Consider the following 15,045-nt stretch of genomic DNA (forward strand, 5'->3'; position numbering starts at 1 on the left):
AGTAAAATTCTACCATAATGTAATAATAGTTATAAATATTTAACTTTTAATAGTTAATTGTTATATCACATAACATTATTTACCAAGTTCAAATATTTTAAAAATAAGAGTTTTGTAACAGATAGACTGTCAATTTATTACCATAATTTGACAAAAAAACAAATAAAAATTAGTTCTATAATATTGGTTTTGGAACCACCTCTCATAACTATTATGAGGATTGAGGATCAAGTTAAAAATGTATTAATCATTACCTAATACTAATAAATAAGTATATAAACATAAAATGTATATTACATAATGATCAAAGCTGTACAATAATAATAACTTATAATATTTAATTTAAAAAATAATTGTCTTCCTTCAGACTAAATTATAATACTTCAAAATTGCATAATATTATTTGTATCTTCTTATAAAATTTTTCAAAATTCGATAGGGTACAATAAAAAAAAAAATTAAACCTTTGTATATTACTTTACAGTAGGTACATAAATTACTAAATGCCAATAATATTATACCACTTCTACAAAGAAACGTAATTTAACATTATTTATAAATAAGTTAATTACGTTGAATAATAAGCTTTATGTCACTGATGGTTTGGCATCATACCATGTTGTGGTCCCATAGCTGACATCGGTACATTACCATAGTTGTTACATCCAGGTCCAACCATATTTGGATTTTGTCCAACCATATTAGGGTTCTGCCCGACCATATTAGGGTTTGGTCCGACCATATTTGGATTTTGTACAACCATATTGGGGTTCTGTCCAACCATATTAGGATTTGGACCAACCATATTGGGATTTGGTCCGCCCATATTAGGATTTGGACCAACCATATTAGGATTTTGATTCATCATGTGTTGTCCCATTAACGGTGAAGGAACTGGACCTCCAGGAGTCATTTGTGGGTGCATGTTCATAGACGCAGGTGACATTTGTGGTTGTGGTTCAGATGGAAGTACAAAATTTGACATTAAATCTCGAATGGCTGGAAAAATAGAACATTCGTTGTGGTTAAGAGCGAATTCAGCAAATCTCTTCATGTGAAGACTGGCAGCAGATATTGCTGATGCTGGACCAGCATCTCTCTTTTCAGCCAGTTGGGTAAGATTAGTAGCAGTGTCGTAAACCAAGGGTAAGACTAATGAAGGCACTTCATTACTATTGTATGTTATTCCAATTCTAGTGATTTGTAAAAAAAATAAAATTTTATTTCTACAAATCAAAAGTGCTTCTTTGCCAACAGGCACAATTGGAGTTGCAGATGGTGGTATTCTTAGACACCATTGAACTGTCCATTTCATTTGTTGTTGTTGAATAAGTCCAGGAATCATTTCTAATTTGATTATTTGTATGAAGTCCTTGAGTACTGTATATGGACAATTCAACATCCTAGTGAACCCAAGTAATGTATTTGGCTTACAAGGTGGTATTGCTACTTTACTTTCAAAAAACTTTTCTAAAATATTTAATTCTTCAACATTCCATGGATCTTTTTGTTCTGGGATACATGATATTTTTAAATGTAATGACTGGAAATGTTGCATGTTAATAAAAGCTCGACATTGCAATGTTTCAACTTTGAAATTTACAACACCTGGCTCGGAGGAACTTAAAGCAATAAGATTTTCTTCAGTTTGAACAAATCTTTGTAGATTTCTTCTCATATAAACACAACCTAAGAACCTTTCTAAAGGACACTGTTTGGGAGCAGGGAGCCCTTGTGGATGAGCAGTTGGTGTGCATAATGCGTTCAATGCTTCATGAGTAATAATGGTAGGAACTGCTCCAGCCCAAGACTTTTGAGGAAGCACTCTAGAAGTATGGCCATATCCACTCTTATGATCGGGACTTTGTAAAGAATGTCCCGCAGGTGATTGTCCCTGAGCTCTAGCTGGAGACAGACGAGGTAAACCAGGGGAACCAGGCCAATTTGATGCAGCAGGTGATGTCATGCTTTGAGATTGAAATGGGCTCACTTCTGGTGGATGTGTACTAGAACTCAATCCAAATCCTGAGCCCGGTCCTGGTGACGAGTTTGGTAACATTCCTGCTGGGCTAGGTACATGTAGAGGGTTGGAAGGAGAACTAGCTAATAAACTTGAACCCGGTGAAGGGTGTGGTAACATAGAAGGAGAAGGGTTAATAGCTGATGGTGGAGATGCCAAGTTAAATGATGTTACTGGGCTATTGTTGAATTGCTGTTGTGAATTTTGAGACATACTAGATACTGCAGGATGTGGGCTTGCTGGTGTATGCGGATTACTTCCTGGTGTTGTGTTACCAGCAGAATGAAACCGTAAACCTTGTGCAGGTGACTGAGGACCTCTATGCGAGGAACTCAAGAAGTTACCTTCCACATTATCCATAGTGATTGGTGAAGGAGGGTTATCATCTTCAGACTGTGATCGTCGTCTAAACACATTTGTTTCATCTACATATTTGGATAAAAATGCCTTTAAACCAGGAGTTGGTGTATACTCAGAAATGACGGATGTTCGATCATATCTACTATAAGCTCCATCTCTAATGCTCACTAAATTTCCCCATCGTAATGTGATTTCTAAACAATACTGTCCTTCATAAATAACTTTGAGTAAATTTGTAGAATTAGCGACAACTCCAAATGTAATCACTGGTACTTGTGGTCTGAGTTGTAAAACACAAAGTTGTGGTATTGATGGTAACTTACAAATAGCAGTAAGGGGGTTTAGTGTATCAAGCATTTCATGTATAAGCAAAGATAGTTTTTTGTTGTTGTTCAAATAACCTTCAAATTGTTCTTTAATTAAGTTATGAGGATTAATGCTGCTATTTAGTGAGCCAAATACTATATTAAATTTACAGCTTGTTGAATTCCATTGAATAGTGGCTGTAGAACGCCTATGAGTACCATATCCTATAATGAGTTTTAAATAATTATAACTCTTTATACTAATCATTGATGCTAAGTTATTCTTTTCAGATTGTAAGTAAGGTGACAAGTCTTCCACTAAGAAGTATAAATGTACAATCTGAGACCAATCGTTCAAAATTGTTTCAACTGTTTTTGACATGTTTTCAGCAACACTGACATCATAATTAATGTAAACTGGTCGTCTAGCTCCTTGTTCTCGACTATGTCTACTGGGTAAGGGACTTCCATAAAACACATATTCAGTCGTCCAACATCGAGTTGAGCCTTTACCATATACCCGTATAGAAATGGACAGAACTCGCTTGCATAATGATATCCATTTAGGATTTGATGCTTCAATACCAGATGGAGGTGGTAATGATAAAATTTTTAAAACAAAAGTTGTAGCATTTGCTTCAACTTGAACACCTTGATTACTGATGCCACATTTTGTCAATTCTTGAGCTAGTACAGTAAATGGCAGTCTTTCGTCGCACAAGGCTACAATATGAGCAAGTTCGGGTATAAAGTAAGCTGGATGTTTAAGTAATTTCCTTGGTTTATCTGGACGTACAATAACTCTTTTACGACTATTGGGATCCATTTTTTCTTGATCTTCTTCAATAACAGCTGTAAAAGGACCATGTGTAGCGACAAATTTTTCTATTGTCAATAATGTCATAACTTTTAGGTACATTTTTGGTATGTCTACCTCAATAGATTCATCATTAGGATTATCTTCAATCGATGATTTTTTCACATTAGCTAGATAAAATTTATACTCGATTCTACAAGGGGATTTTTCATTTTCAGCAAACTCAACAATCACTATCATATTTGAAATTTTATGCAGTTTTATATACATCCGATGTCGACTTATTTTTGACATAGGATGATCTGCATGATGTAATAATGGTAATCTTTCATAAGCCGTTCCAGGAAGATGTTGCAAAGTTGTTTCACACCGACGCTGAGTAATCCAAAATCTTAAATCACTTATAAGTAAAGGTACTTTACTATGCTCATTATTCAGTGCTTGTTGTAATGCAACCATACTTGGAGGACTGAACTCAGGAACATGGCATTGAAGCATACCAGTATGTGTGTCGACAGTTATCAATAACTGTTCAGCACGTAAACAAGGATTAAGTATTGCGACCGATAAAATAGACGGTGAACCTTGCAAAGTACATTCTACATCTTTTAACAAATTTTCTAATTCTACTTTAAGTTCAGAGAGACGAATTTTTGTACGTACATGAATTGTATGCACTAATAGTCTTTCCATTGACAATGAATCTGTACCAATTGATTTTTCTGTTATCTCTGCATCTTTTGTACCAAGTGATGGTGAATGTAAAATACCTAATGGCTTATTAGGTTCCTTATCGTCTACATAGATTGTTAACGAGTATCCAAATTGTTCAGATACACTACGTGAAAGTTCTCTCCAATAAGAAACTACAAGACACTTGCCAGCTGTATACTCTGTTATGTGTATATGCCCTTCTAGCCTATCTTTATATAAAGCTCTGGTTTGTGAAAATAGTACTTCTAACTGCAAAGATTGACAAAAATAGTGTAATACCATATACACTTGAGTCAATGGTTCACCTCCTGTACTACAACATTCCAATAATCTTGCTTGAACAACTTGGTGAATATATTGCACCTGACGTGGATGTACCAAAGGTTTTCCTTCTCCAGTTTCTTTGTCTTCGACCAATATTTCAATGTCTAATAATCGCCATGGTATATTAGGGTTGTCTCCCATTAATGTTAAAGAAACTTGAAACTCATTTTCCACTCGAAACGTTACTCGGCCGTTGGCTACTTTCTTGCAACTCATTTCATTAATTAAATTACTGCAAACCATTCGGTGTTGAATAACTCTATTAAGTTGGAGCAATGTCTCACGTTTTTCAGCTGGTGTGATTTTATCTGGGGGAACGATACGTTCACGAATACAAGCCGGTAACCGTGAAAAAGTGCCTGTGGTTAAAACTTCAACTGCAGATGGTATATGAAAATTGGGCAATCGAGCAGAAACAACAGTTTCCCGAGCAACTCGAGATAACATATCAGCAGTGTCTATAAATAACAAAGACTGCTTATCAAGAAATCCCATTATTTGAGTAGATTTATCTACTTTTGAAGCACTATTAGCCCATTTTACTAGAGCTAATAACCGAACAAATAGTTGTCGTGTTCGATTTGAAAATTTATAAATTTCAATTTTACGTTCCATATCAGGTTTACGAGGCAACAATTCAGCGAGAACTGTAAGCTCATGATAAGTACGTTGCACAATAAAGTCAATCAGAACAGATAAAGAAAGAGATCCATCTGGAGGTAATCCATTACTCATATTGGGCTGATTACCTTCCAAAGGCGTTGGAGGCATGGTCAAACCGTAGTAGTTTTATTTAATGAATTATCTGAAAAATAATTTAACATTTGAGTTAGTTATGACTATTTGATATTTCCAATACATAATATGTTACATTTTCAGTCTAAGCTTAGTGTTTATCAAGAGTTGGACAAAGATATTTACCTAACTTTAGATTCAGTAGGAATGATGTGATTGTTTATTCAAAGTGAAAAGCAATTTTGTGATCTGAGGTGATAAGTAAGGTGATATTTAGAAGGATAATGCAGTTACATAAATAAACTGTCTATGTAAAAATGTATTATTAAATAGATTAAATAACTTTGTGTTGTACCTGTTAAAATAGTTATAATAATTGCTTCATTTAAACTGTGAGTCTTATGACATTCCAAAGCAAATATTCACTTTTCTTCTAACACACGATTGTGAAATATTTTGCACCTGAAAGCAACTTGATATTAATAATTTTAATTTTGAATACAATTTAAATTTATTTATCACATTACAATACTTATACTTATATATATTAATTCACTATAAGAAATTATTTTTAATGTAGGTAACAATTTATTTGTTTTAATTATAATTTATTTAATATGGTGAAAACTTATATATTATATACCTGCCTAGGTAATTGTACATTAGTATTATGAAAAAAATTAAAGAAAATGCTTAGATAGATAAATAGATATATTACGAAATAAATCAACAAATTAAGGATTTGGCAATCAGTAATCAGGAAAAGATAAAATTTATACAAGTAGATATAAAATATCGCCTTTTATAAATTTTATTGAAATTCCAATATTAACAGAAAATTTAAGTACAACAAATTATTAAAACAAGGAATAAATAATTTAACTGAAGTTAGCAGTGATAAAAAAAAATGCTAGTTAAGTTGGGGTGTCAGATTATTGAGACTCCACTGTAAATAAATAGATACAATAAATTGTTCTATGTATCATAGGCATGCGCAGAGGGGATGCTGGGTATGCTATTTCGTTCCCTGCAGAGTTATCATAATCATAGATTTTAGTTGAAATTGTTTTGTTTAAAATTGTGAACTAATATCATAATATCTTAGTTAATGATTAGAATTTCTCATAAAAAAATATTGGGAATTGAGACGATTTAAAATACCTTTTAATTAGATTTCATAATTATATTATCACGAGTCAATATTTAATAATCGCCACTGATACAGGATCCCGTAAATATAAAATAGACTGTTAACTCATGTCACTCATGATACTGTAGTAATTGAAGTACCTAGTTGAATTATGGGTTTAGATTTGTATTTATATTATGAGACGAGTTATTTAATGTATTGAGCTAGGTATTTCTAAAAACCATGGCATATCCTGTGAAAAAAGGCTGCGCACGCCTATGTATATGACAAAAATAGACAATTATGTTTTATTTTTTTTTTAACATTAACAAAAATAAACTGACAAAATCAATTGATAATAGTTTCTACCCAATGTTAAAAAGGTACCAATAATTTTATTTATAATTTGTGAAAAAAAAATGTAACAGGTAAGTACTTATTTGATAATTTATATTTTTAATTTTAATAAAATTATGTTTTGTTTTTTGCAATTTTCACAATAGCAATTTCATTTTAAATACAAAAAATATTTTAAACTATAGGGGCATTGAACTAAATATCAATATAAAAATTAATTAATCATAATACAACCAATTATTGAATTACCTACTTGGCTACTTACTCACTATGATTAGGTAAGGTTTTTAGTCTATATCGAGGGGTTTGCGAACGACCTAATAATACCCAAAGTTATAATATAGAAAATATTTATAATACCAAAGTTGGCTGGGTATTCCCAAACAGATACTTACAGTTTATTATTTTACGCTTAGTAATTTCGGTAGATAGTATTATAGTTCTACTATTTAATCTATTCTGTGGTTCTACGTGACTACGTCGACTGGCCGGCTGTCGGCATTAGAATTGCGAATACATATTAGATTTCTGATACGTTAAGAACTTGATTAATAGCCAATTAAACTTAATCGTCGATGAGAAACTTAAAAGGCGATGTTCTATAAGAGTATAATACTATAATGCCGCGAAGACCGTAGTGACTATAAAAAATAGCGAGACTGTGACAGTGTGTGTGTGACATACTGATTGAATATTCGTCATTCACTATTTCACTTCGTTCTCCAATCTTAATATCACGACACTCGACGGTAGATAGTAAACAAAATATTATGCATTTGCGGTACTGGTAACTCTGGTATAGCATGCGGTTCTATTTGTACTGGCGCGGTAACTATGCCAGTGCGACACTACCACAACACGACAGTCACCCCAATTCGCATCGGTTTGATTCCCACCAATTACGTCGAACCCGCTGTTTTTGAATTGTCAATTCGTCTTCACTCCAATACTCTACGACAGAATAGATGAAATTTCATCTATTCTGTGACTTTACCGTCTCCGCGACTGTTAAGAACTGAATATCAGTAATATCCATAGCCCATGGGTAATATCATAGGCATATTTATATTTATATTAATATATTATATTATTATCTATGTTGACAACACGATTTACGATATATTTAATATGATTGATGGTGTATGGAGGGTGGGGGGGGCTTTTAAATGCTAGATAATAACCATTTCTCCGTTCTGTAGATCCAGTCTGATCCAGACAACAACGTATAAAATTAAAAAAATATATTAGTATAATTTATATTTAATAATAATTGGTTCAATCATTTACGATGTTTTGTGTATTAAAAAATGCAAAAATAAATTATTATTGCTACATACTTACAATAGTATTACATATAATATATATATATAGGTATATATATTATATTACGTGCTATTACAATGATTGAATTATACATACAATTTACACCCTATATTGAATATTCACTCTTATATAGTTCAATCAATACCTATTAATATTTAATAGGAATTTATTATATATTGTAGTCTAGATCGTCTAAATCATCTAATTCGTGTGTATTATTTATAGTGTACTATATATATATAGTTCTAAATTATTCTAGTGTTCTGTTGTTTAAATATTACGAATTTCTTGCATAGGTATACGTCACGTAAGGTTAACAACCGCGAAGACTAATTTAACCTCAGACATCACCTACACCTATATTAGCTATATTATATTATACCAATATATGAATAATTTATACCATACCTATCATTTTTTATCGTTAACCTATTTATACTATGTATAAAATATGAATTGTTATTTTTTTATTAATTATTATTATGAGTTCATCATAATATGGCTCCCCCAGTGAAGATAAGATAAGTACGAATCTCTTGTTAGTTGTTGGTCGTTTTATCTATATTCTATACCTATACCTGCAACCTAGCTAGTCTGTTAATTATTACACATAGTAAACATAATATATAATGCTAATTGTTTTATTAAAATAATTTCTGTAGGTTTTTATGTTCATAATAATTTATACCTACGTAGTTAACTCTGAAAAAAGGTGATAAAATTATATTTACCATTTTACCAATCATGTATACTATTAAAAAGGTACAGGAATTTATTAATTAAACGTATTTGAATTTTGATTTATTTACATTTTTAGTTGTATTTGTATAATCTATAAAGATGCATTTGAGGTTGAGTATACTTATACTATTATAATTTATGTAAATGTATACGTCCAGGCAATTGTATTATAAAAGATTTAATGTTTGTGTATTATTATTTTGTTATTTACAGTGTGAGAAATATTCATAATGTGCCGACAAAACGTATCACCAAACTATTGATAGCTAATCGTGGAGAAATAGCTTGTCGTATCATTAAAACAGCCCGTCGTTTGCAAATTGAAACTGTTGCTGTTTACAGTGATGTTGACAAAGATTCTATGCATGTGGCTATGGTATAAAAATAACTTTTACACTTTTATTTAATACTTAATAAAATTATTATACATTAACATGCCTAAAAATGTGTTTTAAAGGCCGATCAAGCAGTACGTGTTGGTCCGGCTCAAAGCGCACACAGCTACTTGCTCAAAGACCGTATTGTCAATGCTGCAATCAAAACCAATAGCCAAGCCATACACCCTGGATATGGTTTTCTATCAGAGAATGCATCATTTGCTCAATATTGCCAGAGTAATGACTTGATATTTATTGGCCCACCGCCCAATGCTATTGAAAGTATGGGAATCAAAAGGTAAATGATTGTTTATTGGATTTTAAATAATTTTATCATCTCAAAACAAATATTTAAATAATGGTAGTAAGTCAAAAGAAATAATGTCTGAAGCTGGTGTGCCAGTAATTGAAGGATACCATGGCAAAGATCAAAATTCAGATTTCCTTCAACATGAAGCTAATAAAATTGGTTACCCTGTCATGATCAAAGCCATTAAAGGTGGAGGTGGTAAAGTAAGATTGAATTTTCAAATTTGCTTTATAGATTTGTATCTATTATTATGATTGTGGAATAAAATATAAATATTATTATTTAATATTTTATTTCATTAGGGTATGAAAATTGTTTCCAAAGAATCTGAATTTTTTGAAAATCTTATGTCAGCCAAAAGAGAATCACTAAGTTCATTTGGTGATGATTCAGTCTTAATTGAAAAATACATACAACAACCTAGACACGTTGAAGTACAGGTGTTTGCTGATCAGCACAAAAATTGTGTCTATTTGTTTGAACGTGACTGTAGTGTACAGAGACGTCACCAAAAAGTCATGGAAGAAGCGCCTGCTGTAAGATTTTACAAATGATTTAAGTATTAATTAGTTAATAAATTTTAATTAACATAATAATTTTTAGCCCAGATTAAGTGAGAGTCTACGACAACATCTTGGAGAAACTGCAGTCCGTGCGGCAAAAGCCGTTGGGTATGAAGGTGCTGGTACTGTGGAATTCATATTTGACAATACAACCAATATGTTTTATTTTATGGAAATGAACACTAGATTACAAGTAGAACATCCTGTCACTGAGATGATCACCGGGGTGGATTTAGTAGAATGGCAAATAAAAGTATTTTTAATGAATTCAAACATGAACGTGAACAAAAAATAAACAGTGGTATTGCAGGTAGCGGAAGGTGAACAATTGCCTTTAAAACAGAATGAAATCAAACTCCGAGGACATTCTGTTCAAGCACGTATTTATGCTGAAGATCCTTATAATAATTTTTTACCTGCTGCTGGAAATTTACAATATTTGGACTATCCTAATGTGTCTGATGATGTACGTGTAGAAACAGGAGTAAGGCAAGGAGATGATGTTTCTGTACATTATGATCCTATGATTGCAAAATTGGTAGTATGGAGTGAAACTCGATCAGATGCATTTGCTAAGCTGAAAAATAACTTGGCAGCATTCAATGTAAAAATATTATTATTATTTTTTAAATTGCCTAATATCTTAATCTTAATATAATGATAAGTAATAACTGTAGATTGCAGGTTTGTCAACAAATGTTCAATTTCTAATGTCGCTGTGTGCACATCCTGAACTTTTAAAAGGTAATGTTCATACAGGATTTATAGAACAACATAAAAATGTTCTTCTATCAAAATATCTACCTAATACTGAATTGATATCTCAGGTAAATGTTATTTAGACTTGATTCATTTCCTAATTATATTATTTATTATGAACTGCTATTTTTATTTATTGTTTTAGGCAGTTATTGCTTTAATATTGTATGAAGAAAATAACACTATTAGTACAAATATTAATACCAATGATCCATATTCACCTTTTGCCACTCAAACCGGTTTTCGGGTAAATCACAATTATGTACAAAAAATTAAATTGAAACACAACCTTTGCGGAGGTAAATTATAATAACATATAATTAAAAAAAAATGTTATTACCGTACAATATAATTTGATTTTGGTTTCAGAAATATACGATGTCAAAATTGAGTACTGTGGAGTAGGATCTAGTAACAGTAGATTTAATGTGTCTTTTAAAAATAAAGATACTGAAATTGAATCAAATGTTATTGGTAGTTTAGATACATCATCGCCTAATAGATTCCATCTAACATGTGTAGTAGATGGCACATTGTATAAATCCAATATTGCATTTATAGAAAACTCAGTACATTTATTTAATAAGGTATTATTTACTATTGTCAACACTCATTTTAAAAACCATCAAAAAGATAATATTATGAAGTTATAATTTGTTGTTTTATATGTAGGATGGAAAAAATGAATTTATTGTTATTTTGCCTTTTGATGAAAAAACTATTGATAGTAATGAACAAGACACAGGAAGCAATTCAACTATTTTAGCTCCTACCCAATCAACAGTGGAAAGAGTAAATGTGAGTCTTGGTGATGATATTCGTATTGGTGATCCTATAGTGGTTTTAACAGCCATGAAAATGGAAGTAAGTAAAACACGCTTTAGATAAAGTATATCTATAATATTATGTAATTTTATAATTTATCAACATTATTTCAGTATGTAGTTAAAGCGCAAATTGAAGGGAAAATAGAAAAAATCCTATGTAAAGAAGGTGACAGTGTCAGAAAAGGAGAACTGTTGGTAAAAATTATACCTATAAATTGATTTGAAGTACAAACCATTGTTATACATTTTTATAAAAAATAAAATTATTTATTTTATTTTTGTTATAAAGTTATTTACATTGTTGACTTAGCACCACAGACATAATATCTATCACATAATATTATAGTATTATACAATATATGTGATGCGTACATTATCATTGGATAAATTTCTTCGTTAATAAATTTAATTTTTGTGTAAGTTGTGTACCAAAATAAAATTAGCATGTGATTAAATTTATAAAGTTACATTGGTAGTGGATTGAAACATGTTTTAAATAGAATCTGAGATAACAAAGTAAACTGAATAGTGATAAAATAATAAGATAATCATGAATGTAATATTACAAAATATATTGCATAATCTTGTTATTTTATAAATACAATAATAAAAAGTTGAGTTAAGTCAAAATAACTATTATAGTTTATACACAAAAATCGACTAACCATTTTTAAGGTTTAAATCATAGTATTATACTGTGTATTCTTCTGAATGTTGAATCTCTATATGTAATATAGCATATGTTCTATACATATAGCACAGGTCCAAATAATTATTTCCAAGCCTCACTGGAGGACATTCTGAGACATTCTCTAGACATCTGGAGAATTTTAAATACATTTAAAGGTAATTTAATAAGGGTTTTCAAACCATATTTTTCAAGTATTTGAGAAATCTTATTAGGTGTTGAACAAATGAACGTGGTAAATGAAAAGGTTTTTAGAATAATTAAATTAGTTTAAATTTTCAAAACATATTACTCATGGCATAATTAACAAGAATAATTGTTAATTTTTTATAAAATTATTTAACATCTAATATTTACGGGCATAACATATTAACGTGTCCATGATGTTAAGACCATGACAAAATAAATTTTTTTTGTCATGGTTAAGACGTTACTAAGGCACTATAATTTATAGTCTATAAAGGGGAGTATTCTCATCCGCCATTTTGGTTCCGAAGCTGGCCCGGCGACCGCACCGCTCCGCTCGAACACCAAGGCGGCTTCTAGAAGGAACCAAAATGGCGGATGAGAATACCTACATCTATAGTGCTCTAATATGATTGTTTCGCCATCTATCCCACCAAAATGGTAAATTTGTAATACTTAGGGCCAGTTGCACCGTCTCTGATTAAAGTTAACCGGAGTTTAATCGGCCGAATTTGCCCGGTTAAATATCTGTCATCAGCTGATTAAGCTTAATCGAAGTTTAAGCGTAGACGGTGCAACTGGCCCTTAGAATGCTATACTATGAATGAAGATAGCGCCACTTAGCATTCCCCTGATATGCCGTATACAATAACGGCACACTCCGACAAACAGGTACAAACACTGTCGAATAAATGTTGCCAGACCTATCTATATGGCCGTGGATGTGATATTTTTCTTTCACTGATATCTACGTTTTTTTTAGTGTGGTTGATGAACTACTACCACAGATTAAAATGTATTCTGTGGTAGCAGCCTGGTCTGGTTCAACAGATAACAGTTGAAAAAAACGTGCTGATCTTCTGATAATATATCACCGTTCGCCGTTCACCATTTAACATTAGCTTGCTTGTAAAGTTGTAACTTGCAAGTTGTAGACACAGTGCAGTAGTGCACAGACGTCTTCTATATTATAATACTGTATTATTTAGAAGTCTGTGGTTGGTTCGACAGTTCAACCGTTGAACGTTTCATTTGAATAATTTGTAGTGAACACGTCTGGTGTTATTGCACTACACTTAATTCGTAACAGTCTTTCAGTCTTATTACTGTTGTTCCGAAATTCAGGATGGGAAAAGTACGTAGGTACAAGAAGAAATTAGCTAAAGCCGCAGAGGGGACGACGAACGTCAGTGGTGGAAATGTAGAACAACCGGAACAAACCAATTATTTGGAATTGGCTGAAGAGCTAATGAGAATGAAGAAAGACGACGACAAGATGAGTGTCTGTTCCGTGATGAAGAGTGTCAAATCTTGTGGCGGCGGTGAATCTCTGAAATTGAAAAAGGACGCAAAGCGTTACTTGAAACATGCATTCCTAATAAAAAGTTTGTTGTTTTAGGTTCAAAAATTGTATAATATAATATATTCTGTTTTATTAAAACTAATTACTCTGGAAATTTTTTTAGAGCTTGGGGTGACTCAGAAAAAGTTGAAAAGGAGGAAGAAAAAGTCTAATGACGATGATGACAGTGACGATGACAACAATGATCATGGTGATGTTGAAATGAGCAACCAAAAAGTAATGGATTGGCCAGTTGGAAAAATAAATAATAGCGATAAACGAGGTGCTCCTGTTAAGAAACATGGAAAAGGATGCAAAAAAAAACAGAACGCCCAACTGTAAATAATATTAGCACATAATGTAATTGTGATCTTGACTTAATTTGCGTAATTCATTTTCAGAGCTAAAGATTTGACGTTGTTTTCCAAAAAAATTAAAAAGTAATTGAAGCACCCGGATCAAAATGTCTTCAAGACATAACTTATTTTTTTAAACTAAATTTTTAACATTAGTATTAAAATTAAAAATATATTTTTTGTTGGTTGATTTTAATTATTATTTACCTACCTTTAATTCTTTGAGTATATAAACAAGATTTTATTTAATATTACTGATAAATGTTAGCTATCTTCAAAATGTTGACGATCGTGATATGCAACCATTTACTTAATATTATTTGTAGTAGGTAGTTGTTCAAACAAAATATTATACATCAATATAATTAGTATCTAATATATAAAATTTCATCCTCTACAGAGCTGAAAATTATCAGACCTATTTTCAGTAAAATAAAATTATGATTTAAGAACAATATGAATTATAAGAATATTATTTAGTTTATATATTATATGGTTGCCATTTGGCTATAGATAATAAAATAATAGTTATTATGATTGAATACAATTGTCTGTGTTAATCATATTTTGTCATTTTGGCTAATAAAGCTATTCTCTCTATAAATTTAAAGTTGAGTAAAAGCTTTTAATTTTTATCATAAATTAGAGGTTAAGTGTATGGTCATATAATGAAGTTCATATAATTCAAAAGTACTAGACCAGTTTTGACAAAAATAATGGAAAATATTTCAACTGATATAGGTACTGGGTGCATAGATTAAATACACTATAGATAACCCACGAGTATAATATGTATGTGATATGGAAACACA

The 15,045-nt window shown here is 31.3% G+C and overlaps 3 protein-coding genes across 5 annotated transcripts; 2 read left to right on the plus strand and 1 right to left on the minus strand.

Moving 5' to 3' along the window:
* Positions 1 to 465: 465 nt before the first annotated feature.
* On the minus strand, positions 466 to 7,484 carry LOC100161868 (mediator of RNA polymerase II transcription subunit 14). The gene is made up of 3 exons (XM_003244718.4): positions 7,157 to 7,484; positions 5,631 to 5,737; positions 466 to 5,345 (listed from the first exon to the last, which is right to left on the minus strand). The coding sequence occupies exon 3, from the start codon at positions 5,309 to 5,311 to the stop codon at positions 593 to 595; it is 4,719 nt and encodes a 1,572-aa protein (XP_003244766.1). The 5' UTR covers positions 5,312 to 5,345; positions 5,631 to 5,737; positions 7,157 to 7,484; the 3' UTR covers positions 466 to 592.
* A 1,205-nt stretch (positions 7,485 to 8,689) lies between these two features.
* LOC100165961 (methylcrotonoyl-CoA carboxylase subunit alpha, mitochondrial) lies at positions 8,690 to 11,936 on the plus strand. Of its 3 annotated transcripts, XM_016804664.2 has the most exons (13): positions 8,698 to 8,796; positions 8,902 to 8,935; positions 9,039 to 9,201; positions 9,283 to 9,500; positions 9,568 to 9,715; positions 9,815 to 10,048; positions 10,116 to 10,328; positions 10,386 to 10,679; positions 10,753 to 10,902; positions 10,980 to 11,133; positions 11,204 to 11,421; positions 11,507 to 11,698; positions 11,773 to 11,936. In XM_016804664.2, exons 2-13 carry the CDS (start codon positions 8,925 to 8,927, stop codon positions 11,878 to 11,880), a joined length of 2,103 nt encoding a protein of 700 aa, XP_016660153.1. In that variant the 5' UTR covers positions 8,698 to 8,796; positions 8,902 to 8,924; the 3' UTR covers positions 11,881 to 11,936. The 3 variants fall into 3 exon arrangements, with proteins under 3 accessions (XP_029344055.1, XP_016660154.1, XP_016660153.1); XM_029488195.1 differs by having other exon boundaries at positions 8,690 to 8,935; XM_016804665.2 differs by lacking the exon at positions 8,902 to 8,935 and having other exon boundaries at positions 8,691 to 8,846.
* A 1,404-nt stretch (positions 11,937 to 13,340) lies between these two features.
* LOC100163925 lies at positions 13,341 to 14,429 on the plus strand. The gene is made up of 3 exons (XM_001948519.5): positions 13,341 to 13,920; positions 14,002 to 14,215; positions 14,279 to 14,429. The coding sequence occupies exons 1-3, from the start codon at positions 13,662 to 13,664 to the stop codon at positions 14,319 to 14,321; spliced, it is 516 nt and encodes a 171-aa protein (XP_001948554.1). The 5' UTR covers positions 13,341 to 13,661; the 3' UTR covers positions 14,322 to 14,429.
* The last annotated feature ends 616 nt before the right edge of the window (positions 14,430 to 15,045 follow it).

Source organism: Acyrthosiphon pisum, chromosome A1 (genome assembly GCF_005508785.2).
Source record: "Acyrthosiphon pisum isolate AL4f chromosome A1, pea_aphid_22Mar2018_4r6ur, whole genome shotgun sequence".
Taxonomy (NCBI): Eukaryota; Metazoa; Arthropoda; class Insecta; order Hemiptera; family Aphididae; genus Acyrthosiphon; species Acyrthosiphon pisum.